The 27,712-nt window shown below is 40.0% G+C and overlaps 1 protein-coding gene across 2 annotated transcripts in view; it reads left to right on the top strand.

Moving 5' to 3' along the window:
- IREB2 (iron responsive element binding protein 2) overlaps positions 1-21,485 on the top strand; it is a gene marked incomplete at its 3' end in the record, with an annotated part of 59,672 nt that extends 38,187 nt beyond the window's left edge. For both annotated transcript variants that reach the window (XM_080692900.1, XM_080692899.1), the window contains exons 11-21: positions 3,535-3,694; positions 5,541-5,676; positions 8,524-8,608; positions 9,173-9,329; positions 10,124-10,248; positions 15,303-15,407; positions 15,500-15,642; positions 18,432-18,579; positions 18,663-18,785; positions 19,107-19,292; positions 21,375-21,485. In XM_080692900.1, the coding sequence (XP_080549026.1) occupies positions 3,535-3,694; positions 5,541-5,676; positions 8,524-8,608; positions 9,173-9,329; positions 10,124-10,248; positions 15,303-15,407; positions 15,500-15,642; positions 18,432-18,579; positions 18,663-18,785; positions 19,107-19,292; positions 21,375-21,485 (1,479 nt within the window). The remainder of the gene's footprint in view (positions 1-3,534; positions 3,695-5,540; positions 5,677-8,523; positions 8,609-9,172; positions 9,330-10,123; positions 10,249-15,302; positions 15,408-15,499; positions 15,643-18,431; positions 18,580-18,662; positions 18,786-19,106; positions 19,293-21,374) is intronic.
- Between the last annotated feature and the right edge of the window lie 6,227 nt (positions 21,486-27,712).

The raw sequence follows: 27,712 nt of genomic DNA, 5'->3' as shown, positions 1-27,712 counted from the left end.
CCTCAGCTACTTAATGAGGTCCTTTGCAACTCAGTGAGACCCTATTTCATAAAAATAAATAAATAAATAAATAAAATAAAAAATAAAATATAACTGAGTAATGCGCACGCTTGTAATCCCCACGCTTGGGAGGCAGAGACAGGAGGATTGCGCAGGTTCGAAGCCAGCCGCGCTGGCTTAAGAGACCCTGTTTCCAAATTAAAAAAAAAAAAAAATGTCTGGGAGTGTAGCGCTGAGGTAGAAGTACTTCCAGGAACCCCAGTACCACCCCCCCCAAAAAAAATATATATACATACATACATACATGCATACATACATACATACATACATACACACACACACACACACCTGAATAAGCCGGGCGTGATGACACATGCTTGTAATCCCAGCATGTGGGGGGCTGAGAGAAGGATCGTGGCTCGCGGACCACCTCAGCTACTTAGCGAGGCCCTTGCAACTCAGTGAGACCCTGTTTCAAAATAAAGAATAAAAAATAGGGCTGAGACTGTCACTCAGAAGTAGACTGCCCCTGGGTTTCATCCCCAGTACCGCAAAAAAAAAAAAAAAAAAAAAAAAAATATATATATATATATATATATATATATATATATATATATATATATATATATATATATATAAAGTGACCTCTTTCTCTTTGGCTTTTGGGGGTTTGTATTTCCTGAGAATCATGACTTTCACCCATTAATTCCCAAGTGTTAATTTAAGTATTTCAATGAAATTGATAAAGGTGCATTAAAACAGCTTGGAAGTCATAATCTAAAGTATATTATATGTAATAGTATAATAAATAATATTGTTAATAACATTAATGTTATCACTAATAATTCATTTTTTACTCTTTTCAAAAAATAGAAGTCCAGCCGGGGGCATGGTGGCGCACGCTTGTAATCCCAGTACTTGAGAGGCTGAGACAGGAGGCCCTTTAAAACTTAGATATCTATCTCTCTCTCTCTCTCTCTCTCTTTTTTTTTTTTTTTTTTTTGCGGGTCGAGGGATGGAACACGGGGGCATTTGACCTACAAACTACAACTCCTGCCCTATTTTTATTCTTTATTTTGAAACAGGGTCTCACTAAGTTGCGGAAGGCCTCACTAAGTAGCTGAGGCTGTCTGCGAACCGTGATCCTCTGGTCTCAAGTCTCCTGAATGCTGAGATTACAAATGTGTGCCACCATGCCCAGCCTTAGATCTCTTTTAAAATAAAGAATAAGTCAGGCGTGGTGGTGCACACTTGTAATCCCCGCGCTTAGGAGGAGGAGACAGGAGGATCACGCAGGTTCGAAGCCAGCCACGCTGGCTTAAGAGACCCTGTTTCCAAATATAAAAAAAGTATAAAATAGGTCTGGGAGTGTAATCCAGAGGTAGAAGGGCTTCCAGGAACCCCAGTACCAATAAATAAATGAATGAATGAATGAATGAATGAATGAATGAATGAATGAACGAACGAACGAATGAACGGGCTGAGGGTATAGCTTGGAGGTAGAATGCTTCTAGGTTCGACCCTCCAGTACTGAAGAAAAAAAAAGTCTACAAACAAATATTTTGAGCTAGAGTGGTGGCACACACTTGTAATCTCAGTACTTGGGAGGCTGAGACAGGAGAATCGCAGGTTCATGGGTAGCATCAGCTCTTAACTAAGGCCCTCTGCAACATAGTGAGATCTTGTTTTAAAATAAGAATAAAGCTGGGTATGGTGGTGCAGGTTTGTAATCCCCGTGCTTGGGAAGCTGAGACAGGAGGATCACACAGGTTCGAAGCCAGCCTTCGCTGGCTTAAAGAAACCCTGTTTCCAAATAAAAAAATATAAAATAGGTCTGGGAGTGTAGCCCGGAGGTAGAAGGCCTCTGGTTTCTATCCCCAGTACGAAAGAAAGAAAGAAAAGAAAAGAAAAGAAAAGAAAAGAAAGAAAGAAAGAAAGAAAGAAAGAAAGAAAGAAAGAAAGAAAGAAAGAAAGAAAGGCGGGCGGGCGAAGGTTATAGCTCAGAGATAGAATAGCCCTTGGTTGAATCCCCAGTTCCACCAAAAAAATTTATAAAATTAGAAGTGTAAAAGCAAATATTTTATGTCAAAGTTGCCTTGTTACATTTATTGCTCAGTTAATTTTTCTTAGGTGTTCCATATGTTGGCCAGTGGGACTAAATGGGTTAGTCTTTTTACTGTCTCTGTTCTGTTACAAGAATTAGGAGTTGGCTTTTCAGAACTTTTTCTTTTCACGTTTTATTTGGAAAATATTAAACTTGTACAGAAATAAAAGTGTAATGAGTTGCTGTGTACCTGTCACCCATCTTCAGCAGTTACTAACTCATAACCAGCCTTAATTCATCTTTTTTTTTCTTTTTTTTTAAGTACTAGGGATTAAATCCTGGGACATTCTACTTATGCGCTACACCCCCTGCCCAATATTTTATTCTTTATTTTGAAAAAGGGTCTCACTAAGTTGCAAAAGGCCTCACTAAGTAGCTGAGGCTGGCAAGAATCTGCGGTCCTCCTGTTTCAGCCTCCCAAGTACTGGGATTACAAGCGTGTACCACCGTGCCCCAAATTGTTTAATATCTATCTATCTATCTATCTATCTATCTCTCTATCTCTCTCTCTCTCTCTCTCTCTCTCTCTCTCTCTTTCTTTCTTTTTTGTGGGTCTGGGGATAGAACTCAGGGGCATTTGACCTCTGAACTACATCCCTGCCCTATTTTTTATTCTTTATTTTGAAATAGGGTCTCACTAAGTAGCTGGGGCTGTCTGTGAACCATGATCCTCCGGTCTCAGCCTCCCAAATGCTGAGATTACAAGCGTGCACCACCACGCCTGGCTTTTAATCTCTTTTGAACTCATATACATAGGATTATTTTGGAGCAGATCTTCAGAGTAAAATTGTTTTGTTTTGGTTTTTTGTGGTGCTAGGAGTTAAACCCAGGGGCATTCTACCTCTGAGTTATAACCCCTGCCCCATTTTTTTATTCTTTATTCGGAAACAGGGTCTCTTTGAGTTGCAGAGGGCATCACTAAATAGCTGAGGCTGACCGCAAACCTGCAATCCTCCTGTCTCAGCCTCCCAAACACTGAGATTACAAGCGTGCGTCACCACACCTGGCCAGAATAAAATTTGTACCATCTCTTGAGAATTTTTGTAGCCGGAATGAATAGAGAACAAAGCCAAATAAGATCTGAGTTTTGAGTAGTTATCTAGATTCATTTAGTGGATAAAAGTTTTACTTATGAACACTACCAAATTCTTATCCTGATTATTCAAATCATACTTCAGCTGGGTTACAGTTACTGGACAGTATGGGCCTTCAGTGTCTTGCCACAGAGAGTCAGAACTTTGTGGTTTGGGGGTTGAACCCAGGGCCTGTATGTCCTAGGCAAGCACTCTACCACTGAACTACTAACTCAGCCCTAAATTGTCAGAACTTAGAATGTTTAATCATTAGATATCAAGTGTCTGTAGTATTTTAATCTCTTTTCTATACAAATCCATAATATTTAGTGTATATTTATGTGTAAATTTATATAGGTCGGATTTAAAGGCTTCCAAATTGCTGCTGAAAAACAAAATGATATAGTGTCTATTCATTATGAAGGAAGTGAATATAAGCTGTCTCATGGATCAGTGGTTATTGCTGCAGTTATCAGTTGTACTAATAATTGCAATCCATCTGTCATGCTTGCTGCAGGTAGGTTATGACTTACAGCCCTGTGTTTCTTGTCCTATTTAATTTTTGCTTTGTTCTTATATTTACTTTCTCTTTCTTGGATTATGCATAAGTGTTGGTGTTTGTTTTAATTAGGTCCCCAAAGCCCAAATTTGACTTTTTATTAATTTTGTTTTTATTATACAAAATGTAATTTTTTTTTTCCTGTGGTACTGGGGTTGTACCCAGTGGCATTCTGCCTCTGAGCTACACCCCCAGCCCAATTTTTTTATTTTTTATATTGTAACAGGGTCTCACTGAGTTGCAAAGGGCCTCACTAAGTAGTAGCTGAGGCTGTCCTTGAACTGTGATCCTCCTGTCTCAGCCTCCCAAATCTGGGATTATAAATGTGCGCCACCACGCCCACCTCTTATTTTTTATTTTAAGACAGGGCCTCAGTAGTTCTGAGACTGACCTCAAACTTGCAATCATCCTTCCTCAGCCTCTTGAGTAGCTGGGGTTACTTGTCCCAGCTGTTTCTTGCTTTTTAGTGACTAGTTTATCATCATAGTTTTTTATTTCTTAGAGAGTATAAAGGAAGTAAAAGATTATTGATAAGGATTGTAAATTAAATCAATTTGTATGTGCATTGGAACCATTTTTTGGTTTTATACAACTACATGTAGTAAATATTGATTTATGTCATTTAGAAATGGTTTAGGTAAACTGGGTGTGGTGATAACAGATTGTAATCCCAGTACTTGGGAGGCTGAGACAGGAAGATCAAAGATTTGTAGACAGCCTCAGTAACTTAATGAGGCCTCTACAACTTAGACTCTGTTTCAAAATTGAAAAAAATAATAATAATTGTTTATAAATAGGGCTGGTGAGCTGGGCGTGATGGTGCACACTTGTAATCCCTGCGCTTGGGAGGCTGAGACAGGAGGATCGTGCAGGTTTGAAGCCAGCCTCAGCTACTTAGTGAGGCTCTCAGCAACTTAGTGAGACCCTGTCTCCAAATAAAGTATAAAATAGGTCTGGGAGTATAGCCCAGAGGTAGAAAGCCCCTGGGTTTCACTCCTAGTACCACAATAAATAAATAAATAAATAAATAAATAAATAAATAAATAAATAAATAAATAAAAAGGCTGGTGAGTCAGGCATGGTGGCGCACGCTTTAATCCCAGCACTTAGGAGGCTGAGACAGGAGGGTCGCACAGGTTTGAAGCCAGCCTCAGCTACTTAGTAAGGCTCTCGGCAACTTAGTGAGACCCTGTTTCCAAATAAATTATAAAATAAGACGAGGGGTATAGCCTGCAGGTAGAAAGCTCCTGGATTCCACCCCCCAGTACCACAAAATAAAATAAGGCTGGTGTGTAGCTCAGAGGGTTCAGTCTCCAGTACCACCAAAGCAAACAAAAAGTGGTTCAGTTACACACTTAAAATCTCAGTACGTGGGTGGCCAAGACAAGAGGATTATAGGTTTGAGGCCAGCCTCGGCCACTTAGTGTTTCAAATAACATGAAAAGAGTAGGAATATAGCTTGTTGGTAAACACCTCAGGGTTCAATTCTTAGTACCAAAATAAATAAATGAATACGATTCAGTTAATGCTGTTACATGTGTGCATCCGTATGTGTGTGTGCATGGCACCATGGCTCAGCTGTGCCTTAATGATTTTCGACATAATGGTTATATCTAATGTATAGTTTTAAATGAAGGAAATCAATAGATAAAGTAGTGACAGTAAGTTTATAAAATTTGGGGGACCTCTAACTTGAATGAAAGTCTAAGCTGTTAAGTAAACCCTTTCTTGCTTTATTCTAGTCTAATATGAAGGAAGTAAAGAAACACTGCCGCTAATGACTAAATCATTGTTGACTGTGCAGGTATTTTGGCTAAAAAGGCCGTTGAAGCTGGTCTGCGTGTCAACCCTTATATACGGACAAGTTTGTCTCCAGGCAGCGGGATGGTCACACATTACCTCAGTTCAAGTGGAGTACTGCCTTATCTTAGTGAGCTGGGGTGAGTGACAGCCATCACAGTTTGCATTGACATTGGTCTTTTTCAGGTTTGTTAGGGCCTTGCATATCCAAAGAGAAGGTAGAAAGAAATGTGCCACCATTCTGCTTGTTAGTTTACCTTTACCATACAACCTCTAAGACCTTGTCACTCAGCATTTATAGTGAGCATATCCGACGACCAAGAAAGGCACTGCATTGGCTACTAAGAAGTAGAACACATGATCTTTAGCTTCACTGTAATTAGTTGGAAAGACACAAAAAACAGGTAAGACCAGGTAACAGTCACAGTGTAAGAGTGGTACCAAAGTCAGACTTGATGCATGCCTGTAAACCCCGTACTTGGCAGGCTGAGAGAGGAGGATCACAGCTTTGAGGCCAGCATCAGCAACCTAGTGAGAACCTGTTTCAAAATAAAAAATAAAAAGGGCTGCAGCTGAAGCTCAGAGGTAGAAATCCCCTGGGTTCTCTCCTCAGAAACACACACACACACACACACACACACACGTGATATCAACTAGTTCATGATTTCCATGAGTTGTGTGTAGTTTAGAAAAAAGATAAACTCTTGCCAGATGACAAAGCACACCCCTGTACTCCCTGTAATCCCTGTACTTGGGAGGCTGTGACACATGGATCACAGATACTGAGGCCAGTCTTAGCAGCTTGGAAGTAGAATGCCTACTGTTTCAACCTCCAGTACCTGAGCAAAGGAAGGACTGGGGGTGTCATTCGGAAGTAATGTTTTTGGGTTCAATCCCCAGTGCCTAAAAAGAAAATAATAAGTCTTTTAGATTTCATATATTAACTGAGTAAATTGTCCTGAGGTTTGGTAAGGTTATTTGGCCTATTATTACATAATAGTTGTTCCTGAACTTATATTTTTACTGGTTTTTCGTTTTGTTTGGGCAGTACTAGGCATTGAACTTGGGCACTTTACCCAATTCTACTTACTTTTTAGTTTGAAACAGAGTCTCTCTGTATTGTTGAGGTGGGCCTTGAACTTGAAATCCTCTGGTCTCAGCTTCCCCAGTAGCCAGGAATAAGGGCACACACCACTACATCTAGCTTTCATATTTTTAAGCATATTTTCTTATATAAGAATGATTCGCTTCTATAAAAGCCTGATTTTTTTTTTTTTTTTTTTTTTTTTTGCCGGTCTGGGGTGGAACCCAGGGGCATTCAACCTCCGAGCTACACCTCCTGCCCTATTTTTTATTCTTTATTTTGAAACCGGGTCTCACTGAGTTGCAGAGGGCCTCACTGAGTAGCTGAGGCTGTCCACGAACCACGATCCTCCAGTCTCAGCCTCCCAAATGCTGAGATTACAAGTGTGCGCCACCACCCTGGCAAAAGCCTGATGTTTTAGATTATTTTATTTTTTGTGGTATTGGGGATTGAACTCAGGGGCATTCTACCTTCAAGCCACACCCCTAGACTTATTTTTTATTTATTTAGTTTTGTGGTACTGGAGTTGGAATCCAGGAGCATTTTACTGCCCTATTTTTTACACCCCCAACCCTATTTTTTAGTTTTTATTTTGAAACAGGGTCTCATTGAGTTGCAAAGGGCCTCACTAAACAGCTGAGGCTGTCTACAAACTGTGATTCTCCTGTCTCAGCCTCCCAAATGCTGGGATTACAAGCATGTGACACCATGCCTGGCCTATATTTTTATTTTGAAACAGGGTCTCACTAGGTTGCTGAGGCTGTCCTTAAACCTGTGGTCCTGTGTGAGCTCACCGAGTACTGAGATTATAGGAATGTGCCACTATGCCTGGCTATCTCTGCAGTTATTGTCAGTCAGTCTTCTCAGGCATAACTGGAAGGTTTACTCACATCAGAGTGCCTCTTATCTGTCTGCTGAAATTGGGGTAGCCACTTTGTCTTGCTACTTTGCAGTTTAAATAAGGACTATGGTTGCAGTACAGTATGCTTTTGGGGGAGGGTAGAGGTGGTCGTAGGGATTGAACCTAGCGGCATTTTATCTCAGAGCTACACCCTCAATTTAACACCTTTTTTTTCCCTGTACTTGGAAAAGAACCCAGAGGCATTCTACCTGAGTTGCAAAGGGCCTTACTAAGTATCTGAGGCTGTCTACAAACTGCGGTTCCCCTGTCTCAGACTCCCAAATGCTGGGATTACAAGCCACCATGCCCAGTTTTCAACACTTTTTTTTAAAACAAGGTCTTGCTGGGTTATTGAGAGTCTCACTAAATTGCTGAGGCTGGTCTCAGACCTGTGAACTTCTTGTCTCAGTCTCCCAAGTACTGAGATAATAGATGTGTACCACCACACCCAGGGTAATACAAATTTTTTTAAAGGTTATCTTATAGAAAGTAGTATTTGAGGGACTTTCTTACGTAGTGTGATAGATGTTTTGTTGACCTAACAGGCAAGTGTCTAGGTATCAGGCCCTTCAAAGGTTTACATTCTGTATAAATAGCATACCTGAGAGAATTGGTTGTTCAAAATATTGTGAGATTAATATATTGATGAAGGTTAATTTATAAGTCATAAATATTCTTTTGAGTATCTTATTGTAGTACTAGAAAGAAAAGATAAGAGCCAGGCATGGTGGCGCATGCTTGTAATCCCAGTATTTGGGAGCCTGAGACAGGAGGATCGCAGGCTCGAGGCCAGCCTCAACTACTTAATGAGGCCCTCTGCAACTTAGTAAGGCCCTGTTTTAAATAAAGAATTAAAAAATAGGGCTGGATGTGTAATTTGGAGGTAGAATGCTCTTGAATTCAATCCTCAGTACCACACCAAAAAAAAAAAAAAAAATAGCAAAGACTTGTTCTTTACAAATGTTATCCACTGTAAATCATGTTTCATTTTTTGAAATGCAGATTTGAAATCGTTGGCTATGGTTGTTCAACATGTGTGGGAAATACAGCACCCTTATCAGAAGTGGTTTTAAATGCAGTAAAACAGGTAAAATGTATGGATCGTCAAAATATCTAAGTGGAATTTCTTAAATATGTTTTGCTATTAAAGTATAAAAAAATTGATGTATATGTATTTCAGTAGTCCTTACACCCATTAGAAGAATAACCTGTAAATCTTAAAATGATTCCAGGAATTGTTTCTAGACTTTTGAAATCCATAGTAATGTAAGAAATTATTTTTGACGGGTGAGGGCAGCCGTCCTGGACACTACGCACCCACAGGCCATGGGCCGGGGGCAGGTCTGTGGGGACCCTGGTCGGTGGGCAGTTGGGGTCTGTTTCTGGTGCTTCCCAGCATGGACATGTAACCAGCGTGTTTCCAGCAAAACACAAGACAAACATGAAAAGTCTAGAAATAAAATTAATTGGTAAAAAAAAAGAAAAAAAGAAATTATTTTTGAGTTACAGTTCTATACCTAAAAATTAGTGGTTTTTGATTGTCTTGCCCTCAGAACTATATTTGAGATTGCTTATATGTGATTTTCCAAGTTTGTGTTAGCTCTTGAATTGAATATATTTGTGTATGTATGTTTTTTTCCTCCCCTCTCAGGGTGATTTGGTTACCTGTGGAGTTTTATCTGGAAACAAAAATTTTGAAGGTCGTCTTTGTGATTGTGTTCGTGCCAATTATCTTGCCTCTCCACCCTTAGTGGTGGCTTATGCCATAGCAGGCACAGTGAATATAGATTTCCAGACAGAGCCTCTGGGTATGTTTTTCCTTTGTGTCTATACGTATATGTATACATGTGGACTGTGTACACTAGACATGTACTTGTGTGCCCTTTCCCCCAGGAATTATTTTTTGAAATGTTTCTTGGATCATCATTTGACTTTTTCACAAAAGCTTAGAATAATGCATAATTAGTAATGTCTGTGTTCATGTCAAGAATATAAAAATGCAGCCAGGCGTGGTGGCGCACGCTTGTAATCCCAGCATTCGGGAGGCTGAGACCGGAGGATCGCGGTTCGCGGGCAGCCTCAGCTACTTAGTGAGGCCCTCTGCAACTCAGTAAGACCCTGTTTCAAAATAAAGGATAAAAAATAGGGCAGGGGTGTAACTCAGAGCTCAAATGCTCCTGGGTTCCATCCTCAGATCCGCAAAAAAAATAAATTAATTAATTAAAAATTAAAATTAAAATGCAAGTACTTGCTGCCGGGTGTGGTGGTGCACGCTTGTAATTCTAGCATTTGGGAAGCGAAGACGAGGATCGCGGTTCACAGCAGCCTCAGCTACTCAGTGAGGCCTCTGCAACTCAGTGAGGCCCTGTTTCAAAATAAAGAATAAAAAAAAAAAAGTAGGGCTGGGGATGTAGCTTGGAGGTAGAATTCCCCTGGGTTCTATCCCCACTACAGCAAAAACAAAAAAGCAAGTACTTAATCCTTCCAGGTATTTAAGGCTGAAGAACTCTGTTGTTGAGTAATTTACTTGGTTTCTGTGACGTGCCTTTGAAAAGGTATTAATTTTTTTATACTAAATACCATGTTATCATGTTAAATCCAGGTACTGACTCTACTGGCAAGAATGTTTACTTGCATGATATTTGGCCTAGTCGAGAAGAAGTTCATCAGATTGAAGAAGAGCTTGTTATATTATCCATGTTTAAAACACTAAAAGAGAAAGTAGAGGTAAAAATCATGTTTATTTCTTAATTATTTAAGTTGTAGTACTTTATTTTCTTAATCTTGCTTTCTAAATAGAATAGAAATTAAATTATATTATTTGGAAAGATTTTTTAGTGAGTAATGGTTATTTTGTACTGGAATTGCTAATTACAGTGAAAATGGCGTTCATTGAGTGTGCGAGTTGATTTTTGATTACTTATGAGACATCTGTAGCAGGCACTTACATTGATATCCCGAATATGGACACACTCCATAGAAACTGCTCTTGTTTATCATTCCCATTGAAATAACGCAAAAGAAATAAAAGTGAACAGTGAGTCTTGTTCTCATTGATTCTCTAGGCATTTATTTTGCCTCTATAGAGCAACCAGTGATGTCTTTCTTATTGGGGGGGGTGGGTGTTACTGGTATTTGAACACAGAGACATTCTACCTCCAAGCCATTTTCTTTTTAAGTTTTTGTTTTGTTTTGTTTTGTGGTACTAAGGATGGAACCCAGGGACATTCTACCTCTGAGCTACACCCCCAGCCCTAGTTTTTATTCTTTATTTTGAAACAGGGTCTCACTGAGTTGCAAAGGGCCTCACTAAGTAGCTGAGGCTGCTGTGAACCACGATCCTCCTGTCTCAGCCTCTCAAATGCTGGGATTATAAGCGTGCGTCACCATGCCTGGCTTTTTTGTTTTGAAACAGGGTCTTACTAGTTTGCTGCAAATCTCGCTAAATAAATTGCTAAGGCTGGTGGTCTTGAACCTGCAGTCCTCTTGTCTCGGACTTCCAAGTACTCGATTATAGGTGTGTATGTCACCACATATGGCTATATCTTTCTTAAGCGTCTTCTCAGAGATGGTTTTATACACATATAAGCAAATACACATATACTTTTTTTTTCCTTTTTTGTACTGGGGCTTGAACCCAGGGGCAGTATAAATATGAAGGTAGAAAAAGCCCTCAAAAATATTTGTTGAGACCCTATTAAATGCTACGTATTGTTCTAGAAGTTTGGAATACATCAGTGAACAAAATCAGTTATCATGGGGAGAGGCAGATGGTGAACTCTAAAGAAAATAACTAGGTAAATTGCACAGTGTATTAAAAAGTAATAAGACCTATTGGGAAAAAGTAGTGATACTGGAAAATACATTTTAAAAAAGAAGAGATTTTTCTTTGTGAAAATATTCCTAAAGATTACTAGCCAGGTGTAGTGTCGCACACCTTAAATCCCAGTACTTGGGAGGTTGAGAGGATCACAGGTTCTAGAGCAGTGTGCACTAACTTTATGAGACCCTATTTCAAAATAAAAAAAAGAAAATATAGCTCAAAAGTAAAACACCCCTGGGTTTAATCTCCAGTAACACCCACACCCACACACAGTTTAAAAGAAACTACCAGCATACCTCACCTACTTAATCTCTCTTTTGCAGCATGTATAGATCTTTCCAAATTCCATAGGTTTTTTTTTTTTTTTAAACTCTATAACTTTTATGTTAAGTTTATATCGGAACTTTTAACTCTTAAATTCTGAGGATCTGCCAGGCTGGAATTTGGTAAATAAGCCTTTATTCTGTCCAAAATTTTCAGGATTTTATGGAATCCTGGCTTTCTAAATGGATATGGCTGTTTTTCAGCTTAATAACTAAACATTATTTTATTTCCTTGAGGTTTTTTTGCTTTTGGTTGTTTTTTTTGTTTTGTTTTTGTTTTTGTTTTTTGTTTTGTTTTATTTTGTGGTACTGGGGGTGGAACCCAAGGGCATTCTACCTCCGAGCTACACCACCAGCCCTATTTTTGTTCTTTATTTTGAAACAAGGTCTCACTAAGTTGCAGAGGGCCTCACTAAGTAACTGAGGCTGTCCGCGAACCGCGATCCTCCTGTCTCAGCCTCTCAAATGCTGGGATTACAAGTGTGCGCCACCACACCTGGCTGAGCATTTTCTTTTCTTTTTCTTTTTCTTTTTCTTTTTTTTTTTTTAAATAAAAAACCAACAAGCTTTATTTGGTAAAAATTGACAAGTTGATATGAAAACTCAAAGGGACTAAAAAAAAGACAAGAACAAAAAAAGGGAATTTTATTTATTTATTTATTTATTTTTTATTTTATTTTTTTTATTTTTATTGGTGCACTGTATTCATACATCATAGTGGGATACAAACTTTTGTAGACATACATGCACACATAGCCCAGTCAGCCCCCACCCGATCCCCATCCCATTCTCTCCCCATCCCTCCCTCCCATGCTTGGCTTAGTGGTTGACATCTAGTATTATAGCAATTTATCCAAAATTAAAAATGATAATCTCACATAACAGTTTCATTTGTCTGATACCAAGCTTTTGATGATTTAAAGATAACATTTCAATATTTCTTCTTACCCTCCCTCTTACCAGAGAATATTTTTTTCTATTTTTTTAGGTGAAACTCATATATTTATATACCCATACCTTTCAGAAAAAAAAATCTATCCTAATATGGAATATGGACTCTAGATACCTAAAACGATCTTGAAAAAGAACAAAGCTAGAAGATTTTCTGATTTCAAACCATATAAAGCTACAATAATTGAAACAGTGTAGTACTATTCTAAAGGCCGATATATAAACCATTGGAATTAAATAAAAGCCTAGAGCTAAATTCTTCCCTATATTGTCAAGTTATTTTTGACAAGGTTTCCACGAACATTTGGTGGTGGAAATAATAATCTTTTAACTAAATATTGTTGAAACATAATAATTACATGGAAAAGAATAAAGTTGGACCCTTACCTAATCCCATATACAAATATTAACTCAAAATAGATAAAAGACCTAAATATAAATCTTAAGACTATAAACTTTTAGGAGAAAATCTGGGTCATAAAACCTCACAACATTGAAATTGGCAGTGATTTCTTGGATATGATTTCAATGGCACAAGCAACAGAAGAGTATACAAACTCCCTAAAAAAATAAAAAATATATTGTATATCCAAAGACAATGTAAACAGAGTTAAAAGTTACTAATAGAATGGGATAAAATATTTCCAAATGCTATATCTGAAGGTATATTAATATTCCAACTAGACATTCTAAAAATTAACAACAATAAAGGCAAACAATACCATTTAGAGATAGGTAAAAGACTAACATAAATAATGAATCTCCACAGATAACCAATCTTAGTTGACTGTTGGATGGAAACTCTTGTTTCTCTGGTTCTGGTGTGTGTTACCTATTTCTTCTTTGTAGTTAATCTCTTTGAGTATTTTCTCTAGCGCTGGTTTTGAAGACATAAATTCCTTCAGTTTCTGTTTGTCATGGAAGCTTCTTATTTTTCCATCTAATTTGATAGAAAGTTTTGCTGGGTAGGAAATTTTTGGCTGGAAGTTGTTTTCTTTCAGAGTTTGGAATATGTTACTCCAAGCCCTTCTGGCTCTCATGACTTGGTTTGGGAAGTCTGGAGTGATTCTAATTGGTTTGCCCCTGACTGTCACTTGGCCCTTTGTTTTTGTTGCCTTTAAGATTCTCTGCTTGGCTTCCACATTGGTCATTTTGACAATTATGTGGCGTGGGGATCCTCTTCTCCGATCCTGTCTAAAGGGAGTTCTATAAGTTTCCTGGACCTGTGTATCAACCTCTTGCTCTATGATTGGAAAATTTTCTGCTATTACTTCCTTGAAGAGATTGTTGATCCCTTTGGTTTCACTTTCTTTTCCCTCCTCTATTCCAATTATTCTTAGGTTAGCTCTCTTAAAATGGGCCCATATTTCTTCAATATCATATTCCTGCTGTCGGATATTTTTTTCTAGATTAGAAACTATGCGTTCATTTTTGGAATGATCATCTTCTAAGAGCGAGATTCTGTTCTCCATGTGGTCTAATCGGTTGTTTGTGCTTTGAATTGAGGCCTTTACTTCATTAATTGCATCCTTTATCTCTTTTTGGCTCTCTCTGAGTTCTTTTCGAAGCACCTCTATTATTTCTACAGTTATTTTCCTGATTTGATCTTCTAGAAATCTCTGATTTTCTGTTTTATCGGGTTCTGATGTTGTGGGGTTGTGGGCATTCATTGCTCTAGTATTATTCCTCTTTCCCATGATTTCAGAAGTTTGTGCCTTCTCTGGGTTCTTCCCTTGGGTCACTATGACTTTACTTAAGGTGCTCTGGATCTCGAGTCAGTAGTATCTCAGACCTCACTATTCCTTTACTGTGTTGTATCACAGAGTCTCCGATCCAGAGAGTCGATAGAGGCTGCTTTAGACTGTGGGGGGTGCCAGGTTGCACGTTCTATGGTGTGATATCTCTGCCACCGCCCCTCCCCCACTGGGTCAAGTCCCAGGGAATACAGTACTGGGATTTCTCCTCTGTGGCCCGCAATTTGACTCGCTGTTCTTGAGTACGCAGATGTAGCTGTACTGGATTTGGTGAATTCTCTGCTGCTGCCGCCGGTGGCAATATGGCGCCGCTGCTACGCCCTCGGCCGTGAGGCTGGCGTATTTCTTCTTGGTTTTGATTTCCACTCTGAATCCCTGCAGCGTGTGCTGAGCTCAGCCACTGTGAGCTTTAGATTTTACCTGCGGTGAGAAATCCCGCCTGGCTGTTCCGCAGCGGCTCACCTCGGCTTGCTGTAGCCGGCCAATGAATTTGCCGCTGCCACCGGCAGTATGGCGCTGCTTCCGCATCCTCGGGCGTGAGGCCGGTGTATCTCCTCTGTGGCTCTGAGCTCTGTTCTCAGTCCGCTTTCTCTCTGGAGCCTGGTGATTTTTTTGTTTCTCTGGTGATGGTCTTTTCTGGCTATGAAAGGCGCTGATTTTGTGGTAATGGAGATTGGTTGTTAGTGGGGCGCTTAAGCCCCGCTTTTCTCGGTCGCCATCTTCCCGGAAGTAAAAAAAGGGAATTTTAAAAGGCACATATTACGTGCCTTCAATATTACTTATAAGCTAAAGTGATACTTGTTTTGCACAAATACATGTGATTGTTTTCTGTAGTAATGAAAAGACAGTTGTACTGGCATAAAAACAAATATCTTTGTGCATTGACTAATTTTATCTTTCTTTGGTTCATTGCCCAAACCCTATTTCCAGATGGGAAATAAGTGGTGGAATTCCTTAGAAGCACCAGATTCAGTTCTGTTCCCATGGGATTTAAAATCTACTTATATCAGATGTCCTTCATTTTTTGATAAACTTGTAAGTACTGTTTTACTGTTTACTGTTTTTAAATCTTGTTATAGACTAAAAAACTTTGTGAAAGTTAAATGCTTTGAACTTTTATTTTGTAGACCAAAGAGCCAGCTGCACTCCAACCTATTGAAAATGCCCATGTCTTATTATATTTGGGAGACTCTGTCACAACGGATCATATATCACCTGCTGGAAGCATTGCTAGAAGCAGTGCTGCCGCCAAGTATTTGACAAACAGAGGGTATGTGGGCCTGGGTTTGCGTGCTTTGTTCTTTCTTCATCTCACTAACAAAGAGGCTTCTGCCGGCAAGTTGTCTTTCCCAGTAAATGCATGCTGTCTTAGGTATCACATTAGTAGTGTATTTGACCTAAGAACTGGGGGCACCTGTTTTACCTATCTTTACTTATAACTTTAGGAACTGAAATTTACTTTTATTTACGTTATTTGGGGATAGAACCCAGGTGCATTCTACCTCTGAGCTATGCATCAGCCCTTTTTTGGGGGGTGAGGGTGGAACCCAGGGGCATTCGACCTCCGAGCTACACCCCCAGCCCAATTTTTTTTATTCTTTATTTTGAAACAGGGTGTCACTGAGTTGCAGAAGGCCTCACTAAGTAGCTGAGGCTGTCTGAGGACCGCAATCCTCTGGTCTTAGCCTCCCAAATGCTGGGATTACAAGCGAGTTCCACCATGCCTGGCTTTTTTTTTTTTTTTTAAACAGGGTCTTGCTATGTTGCTGAAGCCCTTGCTAAATTACTGGGGCTTGCCATCAACCTACAATCCTATCTCAGCCTCCCAAGTACTGAAATTACAAGCGTATACATGCCACTATGCCTGGCTAGTAAACATATATTTTATGGGCTATAAAATGTACAATTGTGAGGTTAGGATTGATATATATCAAATTAAAAGATAACTTCTTGAGCCTAAAATTTTATAGCAACAAAAAATCTGACTGTAAAGGTCATTTGTGCAAGATACAAATAAAAAACTAGAAAAAATTTATTTCTAGATGATTTATTTCTAAATTTTATTTCTAGGGCTGGGGGTGTAGCTCGGAGGTTGAATGCCCCTGGGTTCCACCCCCACCCCCAAAAAATGGGCTGAGGCATAGCTCAGAGGTAGAATGCACCTGGGTTCTATTCCCAAATAACATTGATTTCTAATTTTATTTCTAGAGGTGCTCTTTATCAAAGAACTGTCTTGACATCATTGATAAAGTTCTGCTAGAAGCAGAATTTGTAGTACTTGTGCCTGATCTGCTTGGGGAAGCATATTTTATGCTTAAACAATAAAATGATAAGATTTTTCATTAAAATATCAGGGCTTTGTAGCTTGGTTTGACATTTATCAGAGTGGTAAAAATAAATAAATTTCCTGGGGTAGGGGAGTAGTTCGCTGGTAGCATATTCGCCTAGTACGTGCAAGGCCCTAGATTTGATCACTAGCCCTGCAAATTTAAAAAACTCTCAGTCGTACAATTTTTATTTTATTTTTATTATGATTTCTTGAATACATTTAATCTAATAATTCTCATTCCTTAGAATTTTCTAAAAATAAAGACTCACTATTCCCTGAAAGTATGAATACACAAGTTTAGAGTATATATAGTTAACTGTACAAGTTTAGAGTATGTATAGTTAACTAATTTAGTAGCAGTAAATAGCTCTAACTTTCAGATTGTGGTTTTCTGAGTAATATTTCTCAATATAAGCAATCAGTGCTTCCTGGAGAATTGTTTGATTCCTGATCTGAGACTGGAAAATATTCAAGATGATTCTGGACATTGTACAGATAAACCAGGGAAGCTAGGTCTCAGGAGCCACATACCTGTAATCCCAGTGCTTAAGCTGAGACAGGATTTCAGGCTAGATGCCAGCCTCAGCAAATTGATGAGACCCGTTTCAGTATAACACAGGGACAGGGTTGTAGCTCAGAGGCAGAACATCCTGGGTTCTATTTCAGTATGTTCAAGAAAGGGGGAAAAAGGTGTCAGGAGCCAACTTGAATTTGTCACTGTTCAAAGATGGGACATGTTGAGCATAAAGAAGAATAACTAGAATGGACAAAAATTGACGGGGGGGGAGGGAGGGAGGGAGAGAGAGAGAGAGAGAGAGAGAGAGAGAGAGAGAGAGAGAGAGAGAGAGGGAGAGAAAGAAAGAAAGAAAGAAAGAAAGAAAGAAAGAAAGAAAGAAAGAAAGAAAGAAAGAAAGAATTGGGGCATTCTACCTCCGAGCTACATCCCAGAGAGAGAAAGAGAGAGAGAGAGAGAATGAATGAATGAATGAATGAATGAATGAATGAATGAATGGGGGCATTCTACCTCTGAGCTACATCCCAGCCCTATTTTTTATTTTATTTTGAAACAGTCTTGCTAGGTTGATGAGAATCTCACTACCTGTGATCTTCCTGTGTCAGCCTCCCAAGCACTAGGATTACAGGTGTGTTACCATGCCCAGCTCACAATTGTGTTTTCTTTACTTTTGGTGGTAAGGGAGATTGAACCCGGGGCACACTACCTCTGAAGTGCACCTCCAACCAATTTTTCCTTTATTTTGAAACAGGGTCTCACTAAGTTGCAGAAGTCTTCACTAAGTATTAGCTGAAGCTGGCTAGGAACCTGCAATCCTCTTGTTTCAGCCTCCCAAGTACTGGGATTACAGGCATGTGCTACCATGCCTGGCTTTTCTCTTTACTTTTGTACCAGTTTAAAATTTTTCTTAGAGCTGGTCATGGAGGCACACGCTTTTAATCTCAGCATTTGGGAGTCTGAGACAGAGGATTGCGCAGGTTTGAAGCCAGCCTCAGTTACTTAGTGATGCCCTTTGCAGCTCAGTGAGACCTTGTTTCAAAATAAAGAATAAAAAATAGGGCTGAGGGTGTCAGTCGGAGGTAGAATGTCCCTGGGTTCCATCCCCAGTACCAAAAAAATTCTTAGTACTTAAAAAGTTTTTTGAGTAAGTTTTACATTTTAGTACTGTTCATTTTTCATCTGGAATGAAAACTGACTTTTCATAACTTTCCTGTAGCCTTACTCCTCGTGAATTCAATTCTTACGGAGCCCGGAGAGGTAATGATGCTGTGATGACAAGAGGCACTTTTGCAAATATCAAGCTTTTTAATAAGTTTATTGGAAAACCAGCTCCCAAAACTGTTCATTTCCCATCGGGACAGACGGTAAGGATGCATACAGAGCATTAGGCAGTTACTCACCGGATAAGATTTTGTATTAAGGGTCTTTGTTTCTGTTTAATCTGCAGCTAGATGTATTTGAAGCTGCAGAACTGTACCAGAAGGAAGGTATCCCCCTGATTATTTTAGCAGGAAAGAAGTATGGTTCAGGAAATTCAAGAGACTGGGCTGCCAAAGGACCATATTTACTGGTATTGATCTTAAATTTTATCTTCTTAAGTGTAAAAGAAATGTTAAATTTCCTTTTGTTAATAACGTCCTGTCAGCGTTTGTTTTGCTTCTTTGTTCTTTTGTGATTACCTAGACCTTAGGTTTATGGGTTTCTTTCCAGTGAGCTTAGATCTTTCCAGTCATCTTAATACATTTACTATTATGAATTTGATTAAACCTACATCACTCTTCTAAAGGAAGTTAGTATGGTAGAGGGAAATGAGGTCATGTCTTAAACTGTGGCTATATGTTAATTATTTGTACCCATTGATTGGAGGAAATAAAACACACATTTCTTTCAGGGTGTGAAAGCTGTTGTGGCTGAAAGTTATGAGAAAATACACAAAGATCATTTGATTGGAATTGGGATAGCTCCATTTCAGTTCCTGCCAGGAGAAAATGCAGATTCCTTGGGCCTCTCTGGCAGAGAAACATTTTCTTTAACATTTCCTGAAGAACTGTCTCCTGGAATTACATTAAATATAAAGGTACCTAAAATTCTCAAATATATTATTGTGTACTCTATACTCATATAGATGGATTTGGCCAAGCGTGGTGGCACGTGCTTCTAATTCCAGCATTTGGGAGGCTGAGACATGAGGGTCACAGTTTGCAGGCAGCCTCAGTTACTTAATGAGGCCCTTTGCAACTCAGTGAGACCCTGTTTCAAAATAAAGAATGAAAAAATAGGGCCGAGGGTATAGCTCGGAAGTAGAATGCCCCCCCGGGTTCCATCCCCACTACTGCAAATAAATAAATTAATAAATAAATAAGGATTGTAAACTGGGCATGGTGATGCACACTTGTAATCCCAGTACTTGGGAAGCTGAGTCAGAAGGATCACAGGTTCAAGGAAAACCTTGAATAAGAATAAGAAAATAGGGATGGGGGTATAGCCCTGAGGTAGAATGCCCCTAGATTCCATCCCCAGTAGGGGGGGGGGGGTTCTAAATTGACTAAGAAACATTTGTAAGTTGGATAGTTTATGTACTAAAATTGCGTTAATACAGTTCATGTTCTCTGAGGAAAACTAGAAAGACCTAAATGCTCAGTCCAAGTAAAAAACATATGTAAGCCATGCGTGGTGGTGCATGTTTATAATCCTAGTACTTGGGAGGCTGAGGCAGGAGGATCGCAGGCTCAAGGATAGTGTCTGCAAGTATTAAGACACTGGTCAGCCTAGGGAGACCCTGTTTCAAAACAAAAATTTAAAAAATAGGGCTAGAAGTGTAGCTCAGAAGTAGAATGCCTCTGAGTTCAATCTGGAGTGTAACTCCCCCCCCCCAAAAAAAAGCCAGCATTTGGGAGGCAGAGACAGGAGGATCCGGGTTTGTGGCCAGCTACTTAGGCCCTTTACAACTCGGCGAAACCCTGTTTCAAAATAAAGAATAAAAAAATAGGGCTGGGGGTGTAGCTCTGAGGTAGAATGCACAGGGTTTCATCCTTAGTACCGTTAAAAAAAAAAAAAAAAAAGACATATGGAGAGACCCTTGATTTACTTTTATAAGTGTCAACATTTTCCCCTAGTTTTTAGCTCCTTCTCTTTTGATTTGATACCCAGACATGCATATTCTACTCCAAGGAAAAGGCAATATTGAGGTTAAAATCCAGGGGCATTCTACCTATGAGCTATATTTCCAGCCCTTATTTTTATTTTTTAAATTCTGAAACAGAGTCTCACTAAGTCTCACTAAATTGCTGAGGCTGGCCACAAACCTGTGATTCTCCTATCTCAGCCTCCCAAGTACTGGGATGCCACCCAGTACTTGTGCCACCACACCTCGCTTAGACTAAGGGAAAAAAAGAGTAGCAGATATTACATGCAATGAATACCTAATATAAAATGAATATGAATAGTGAGTAGTAACTTCCACAATTAAGTTAAAATCTAAATCCTCTGATTTAGTGTTTGAAAAAGCCGGGAGTGGTGGTACATGCCTGCAAACCCGGTACTTGAGAGGCTGAGACAGGAGGATCCACAGGTTCACTGCCAGCCTTGTTAACTTACCAAGATCCTGTCTCAGACTAAAAAGGACGGGATATAGCTCAGAGATAGAATGCCATTGGATTCAATCCCCAGTACATACAAAGAAGGGAAAAAAGAAAGAAAGAAAGAAAAATAATTGGGCCGGGCGTGGTGGCGCACGCTTGTAATCCCAGCGCTTGAAAGGCTGAGACAGGAGGATCACACAGGTTCAAAGCCATCCTCAGCTATTTAGTGAGGCTCAGCAATTTAGTGAGACCCTGCTTCCAAAATAAAATATAAAATAGGTCTGGGAATATATAGCGTGGAGGTAGAAAATCCCCTGGGTTCCACTCTCAGTACCACCAAAAAAAAAAAAAAAAATTGGTATGAAAATACCTGTTTTTCTACTTAGCTATGAAGCTTAGTCAGGCATCTCGGGTGTCTTTAGAGCAGCAGGTTTCAGGCAATGAGAATTTATGAAATTAGAACCAGGACAATCAGGCAAAATATGGAGCAAGTAGTCATTGAATATGAAGATAGTGACCTTAACCACTAAGTAACACTTTGAAGATTTTACCTACACCATGTTTTTGTTTGTTTAAAGACAAGTACTGGAAAAGTATTCAGCGTGATTGCTTCATTTGAAAATGATGTGGAAGTAACTTTGTACAAACACGGAGGATTATTAAACTTTGTGGCACGAAAATTTTCATAGTATCTGCTCACCATGGATGTTTTTCATAACTGGTAACTGCTAAGCCTCTTGTGCTGGACCCAGGAATTCTTGCCCTGGAGCTGCAGATAGTCCCAGTGTACTCACTAATCTCCTCCGTGGATGTAAATGATTACGAATCAACGTAGTGACTGAAATGAAATTTTCTTGATTTTAAATAATATATGAATGGTGCTATTAACATTGCTAAAATCAACGTGTGAAGTGTGTTGTGGAAGAGACCTGTAAGTATGGGTTTGGGGGGGTGGGTATTTTATCAGACCATTTTGTAAATAAAGGCAGAATTTGAACTTGTGTTAAAGATTCTTATATGAGTAACCTTCCTGAAGTTGTTTAGTTTTGCACCTATAAAGCTGTGTTACTGTTTGTTGGTTTAAGAGTAGCAAATTGAAATATAAGAAGCCCCACCAGATTAGACTCTAAAATAGTGGAAGTTGGAATCTGATCGATAAATGGATTTTTATTATAATAATTCCTTTTCACAGTTGAGCTGGACACATTTGACATTCCTACTTTGTAATTTAAGCCAGGTTTATCCGTAGTCTTAGTCTAACTGCAAGGATAGAACCTGCCCCAGATCACAGTCATTCTGTCCAAGCCAGGCAGTCTCCCACAGTGAGGAGGGACATCGCAAAATATAAGCAGTTGTCTGGCACCCTCTGTTACGGTGAAGTACGTGTTGCCTAAAATGCAGCCCTTAATTTTTTGCTATTTTGCTACTGTCCCCCTCTGGCACGCCTCAGATGGCAGTATATTAATGGTTTAGATCATTTTGCTCATTTTATGTGATACCATAACTTCCTGTAACATACTCTAGGCATCACCAACTAACTTTGCACATTCATTTTATGGATGCTAAAGAGAACTTGATCATTAAACTCTAACCTGGTTTCCTCTAAACTTTTAAGTTTCCACCCTAAATTATGTGGGTGCTTACCCCTACGCATTTTTTATATTAATTATTTAAGTTGATTCCTTGTCATTTCAGATCATTATTTTACTTGGGATGTATGGTTCCATTAATTTTGTTACGGTTTGTTTGGTTTTAACCAAAGCTGACCATAACAGTGAAACACATTGTTTCTGTCTGAGTATTAAATAGTCTTAATATGCATGTCTGTCTACCATACCACCTCAAATGTTCTGTCAACAGGTATTTGGCGACTTTTTACAAAAAGATTGGTTATTAATTTCAGAAACTATACCTTTTTTAATTAAAAAATTAAGCTTAGCAACAAAATGTTAATTATAAAGATTTTTTTCACATGGAGATCTTCATATGCCTTAGTTAAGTTATTGCAGTTCAGAATTAGCTTAAATTGCATAGAATAAAAATTTACTTGTCCTAAGTGAGTTATATGTTGAAATTACCAAACCAGTAAGCAAAGACCACTGAAAACTTTGCATATGATTAATCATAATCTTTTGAAAATATTTTGGGCTAGAGTTTGACAAAACTATTTCCTTTATTTAAATTGTTTATAAGTATTTTCCTCGGTACTTTCAAATCATATTGTGTTCTTGATGTATGCTGTAAATCTGTGAGTGCATGTGTTTTTACATTACATGAAAACTTGAGTTAGGGATGGAGAATTTATAAGTTGAATATTATAATACTTGTTACATGCTTTGAAGAAATGTAATTCCAGATTGTGTGAAGGGAGAAAATTCTGTATTATTTTGAAGGTATACGCTAGTTTATGGGCAGAGGAATGGACATCGATAGCTGGTCCAAGGGTTGATGATAAAGCTAGATAGCTATTATTTAAACATTGATATTCAGTCTTCCTAGTCCAGTAATAAAACACGCAAATCTTTTATTTCAGGAACAGGATCATGGTTCTCTTAATCTCTTCCTTATATACAGTGAACTAGGCCCTTGCTGCATGTGGCTTAAGTTGAAGAGGAGAATCAGATTATGTTTCAGTATATGTACCTTATAATTCTGCCTTTAGCCAAGTGCTGCAAAAACTGGCATCTGTTGTTTTTTATTGTTTTGTTTACCTCCTTTGTTGACGGTGCCTGGGTAATTTCTGTTACCAGAATTAAAAAAAAAAAAAAACCCACAGATATTTTAAAAAGGAAGTATAATAGGCACACAGGAAAGTAAATCAGTGTTGTGAACTTAAAATACAGTTTCAAAGGTCATTGCCAACAGCAGCATTTTTAAAAAAAATCTTTAAAAAATATTCTACACACCATTGCCAGTGTCAGGCCTTTGGGTTTTGCTGGTCCTATTAAGTAATATGAATGGGAAAGTCATCCAGCTACTGAATTGCTGTTACTGTTTATACTTTAAAAGTTACAGTGTCGTTATTTCCTGTTTGATTTCCACACCAATACTTGAATAAGAGGTAATGGAATCCTGTTAGCCAGACTGCTGGAACCTTCATGATAATTCTGTTAAAAGCTGTAAAGCTAAGGGTCATAGTTGTTTGCAATGTGGTAACAATGTTGTATTTCTCTTCTCAGTGATGAGTGACAGAATGAGGAGAAATTATTTGCCATTTTTCTATGGTTGAATTAAAAGATGCCTTTTGCCTTTAGGTTTAGGAGAAGATGCTAAGATACTGGATGTTGGCTCTGTCTTTGTTTGGCATATAAAAAGGGGGGAGGGTGATGGACTTTGACTTTTTTTAGTGTTTTTCCCCCTAAAAGTTGACAATGCTGATATTTCTATCACTTTTATGTATAATATGTGGCTATGAAACCATCTATCTCACTTAAGTAACTACAAATCATTGTCTATTATTCAAAGCCAACAATACAGTATAACAGTTTTAAGTTCAGTAATGTTAAGTATTGTATAGAAATATATTGGAGGCAAAGTTCATTTGATGACAATTGTGTATATGTTACCAATGCTGTAAATTATTTTTAATAAAGAAAATTGTATTATCACATTTGACTCTTGTTATAAAATATTATGTAAGCCGGGCGTGGTGGCGTACACTTGAAATCCCCGTGCTTGGGAGGCAGAGACAGGAGGATCGCACAGGTTTGAAGCCAGCCTCAGCTACTTAGGCTCTCAGCAACTTAGACCCTGTTTCCAAATAAAATATAAAATAGGACTGGGAGTATAGCCTGGAGGTAGAAAGCCTCTGGGTTCCACCCCCAGTACCACCAAAATAATTAATTAATAAAATATTATGTAAGTCAGGTATGGTGGCGCACACTTGTAATCCCAGTACTTGGGAGACTGAGACAGGAGGATCCCGGTTCGTGGCCAGCCTCAGCTACTTAGTGAGGTTCTCTGCAACTCAGACCCTGTTTCAAAATAAAGAATAAAAAATAGGGCTGGGGATGTAGCTCAAGGTAGAATGCCCCTGGGATCAATTCCCAGCACCAAAAACAAAAAAATATATATATTTTTGGTAATAATTGAAAATATATTGACACCATGGCTTAAAAAGAAGTGGGATACCAGGCATGGTGGTACATGCCTGTAATTCCAGTATTTGGGAAGTTGAGACAGGAGGATTGCAGGTTCCAGGGCTGCCTCAGCAAGGACTCTGTTTCAGAACAAAAATTAAAAATAGGTCTTAGGGTATAGCTTGGAAGTAGAACACCTCTGGGTTCAATCCCTAGTGCCACAAAAAGTGGGATGCCAGGCATGGTGGCAAAAGACCATGGTCCCAGAGGTCTGAGGCAGGAGGATTGCAAGTTTCAGCCTCTGCAATTTAGTGAGACTCCTCCAATCAATAGAAAAATCAAGCTGGGCAAGGTCATTCCAATACTTAGACAGGAAAATCACAGGGTTGAGGCCAGCAACTGTAACGTTGCAAGATCCGGTTTCAAAATAAAAAGGGCTTGGGGTGCAGATAAGCACCCCTGGGTTCAACCCCTAGTGCCACCAAAAGAGAAAGTGGGGACGCTGTCCACAAGCGGCTCAGCCTCCCGAGTACTAGGGTTACTAGCATGCGCCTCCAAGCCCGGCTCAGCCCTGTCTATTCAGTTCTCAAAGTTTTCCAGATTCAATCTCATTCTCATTCTTTCAAGAGTAGAGAAACAAGATAGACCACAGGAGTGCAATAGTGAAGACAGGTGGAGAGAATTCAGGTGCTGCCTAGGGAAAAAAATGCTCTTGTTACAGAAAATACAAGTCAAACTCCTTTTTAAGCTATTTATGTCCTTTGTGGTGCTACAGATGAAAACCAGGGGCACTCTACCTCTGAGCCATATCCCCAGCCCTGTTTTATTAATTTTGCAACAGGATCTCACCAAGTTCCAGAAAGCCTCACATGTAGCTGAGGCTGGCCACAAACTGGATCCTCCTGTCTCAGCCTCCCAAGTCCTGGGATTACAACTGTGTGCCACCACATCCAGCTCAAAGTTACCCTCTGACAACCTGAAGTGAGACTGTTAAATGTGGAACCCTAGGGGCTATAAAAAGACAGCCCTGCTACTTGGAGATTAGAAGTGAGGCAGATGATATCTAAAGGGGGGGAGAGTACTGACTTCCCCTATATGTGGTGGTAGAGGTTTGGGAAACCAAAGTCAATCGGGGTGACGAATCTCTGTGTATATTCTGACACCCCCCTCCCAGTACGGTAAGATACACACACACACACACACACACACACACACACACACACACACACACACACACACACACACCAAGTTGCAGGCCTGAGTGGATGAGTGGCCAGAACTCTTCCAGTAAAGAGTGCAGTGGCCTATCAGAGAAGTCCTGTTTGGCTGGAGAAGCCATGTAGCTATCAGAGCCTTGAGATACACACACACACACACACACACACACACACACACACACACACACACACACACACACACACACCAAGTTGCAGGCAGGCCTGAGTGGCCAGAACTCTTCCAGTAAAGAGTGCAGTGGCCTATCAGAGAAGTCCTGTTTGGCTGGAGAAGCCATGTAGCTATCAGAGCCTTGTGCACTTGACATTAAAATCATCCAACTAACCTATCAGCTTGTTCCAAGAGACCCAAGCAGCCTCCTGAAAAACCATGTGTTTTTTGCAGATTTTTAAGGATTCTGACCCAATTGCTGGTTCTATTTCTCAGTGTGAATGCGTCATAGACCGCACCACATCTGAACTGTGGCAACCCTATTCCCTTATTTTCGCTCTCCTTCTGCATCTACTGAATTGAGTTCAGTGGTTTGGTAAGAGTAGGACAATCGCTGCTGTGTTAAGTAAGAGCCACAGTTGGATAGCCACGGTCTGGTTGAGACTCTGTGCCTTCTAAACTTGAGTCTTCCTGTCAGTACAAAAAGCGTATAGGACTATTCAACAGTAAGATCATTTCGGAATCGACCTTCACAGCATCCAGGGACAGCTAGGTCCCCTGCGGGACGCGGCCAGGCCAATTCTCAGGACCTCCATTTGGGACCCTTGGCAGTTCGTGAGAACAGCATGGGCTCGAGTATACCTCAGGGCGCGCTTTTTGAAAGTGGCCCCCAAGACCACTTCTAGAAACAGGGAGGAGGATAAGGAAAGAACACGAATATGCGATTTCTACAGAAACCTCAATCCTGAGAGATGTTCCAAATAGCCGCCACGCCTAACTGGACCAGCAGAACTGAGAAGTGCCACTCGGGGTCCAAAGCTTGCTAAATGGCTACTGGGAGAACAAATCATAGTTCCAGTTATGTTAAAATAGACGATTCTGATGGGATGCTCCCCGAGAGAAGGCGGAGACAGGTTGCAGAGAGCCAATCAGAAGCCCAATCTCTGAATTTCTATTCGCACCCTGGCGCAGGGCGGGCCCAGCCCTGCTTTGCCTTCCAGTGGTCTGCGCTGATTGGACAGCCAATGTTGGGAACAGCCAATCAGAAGTCAGGGCTCTCGAGGCTTGGAGGAGGGTCCGACTGGAGCGCAGCGGCCGGGACCTCCCCGTGCAGCCGTGGCTGTCGCAGTCGGCTGTTCCCGAGGCTGAGTCGTGGTGCTGTGCCGAGGCGCGGAAAGCAAAGGTGAGCCCCGAGTCCCCCTAGGAGGACGCCCCCGAGAGCAGGCCGGCGCACTGCAAGTGTGGGGCGGGTGCCCTGTGCGTGGGCCCCTCCAGCCCGCGTCCCACCTCGCAGCCGCTGGGCTGAGATTCCCAGGACGAAAGCGTGGCACCGAGAAATCACGGGACCAACCCTGCCGAGCCCGGGGCGGCCACTTCGGCAGAGGAAAAGTGCCCGGTGAGAACTGCCTCCTTGTAAGCCTTTCTCCTTCCTTATTTTCCTTCCTCTAGGG

The sequence above is a fragment of the Muscardinus avellanarius genome (genome assembly GCF_963383645.1).
Source record: "Muscardinus avellanarius genome assembly, chromosome: 3".
Classification (NCBI taxonomy): Eukaryota; Metazoa; Chordata; class Mammalia; order Rodentia; family Gliridae; genus Muscardinus; species Muscardinus avellanarius.
This window is presented reverse-complemented; position numbering and strand designations above follow the sequence as displayed.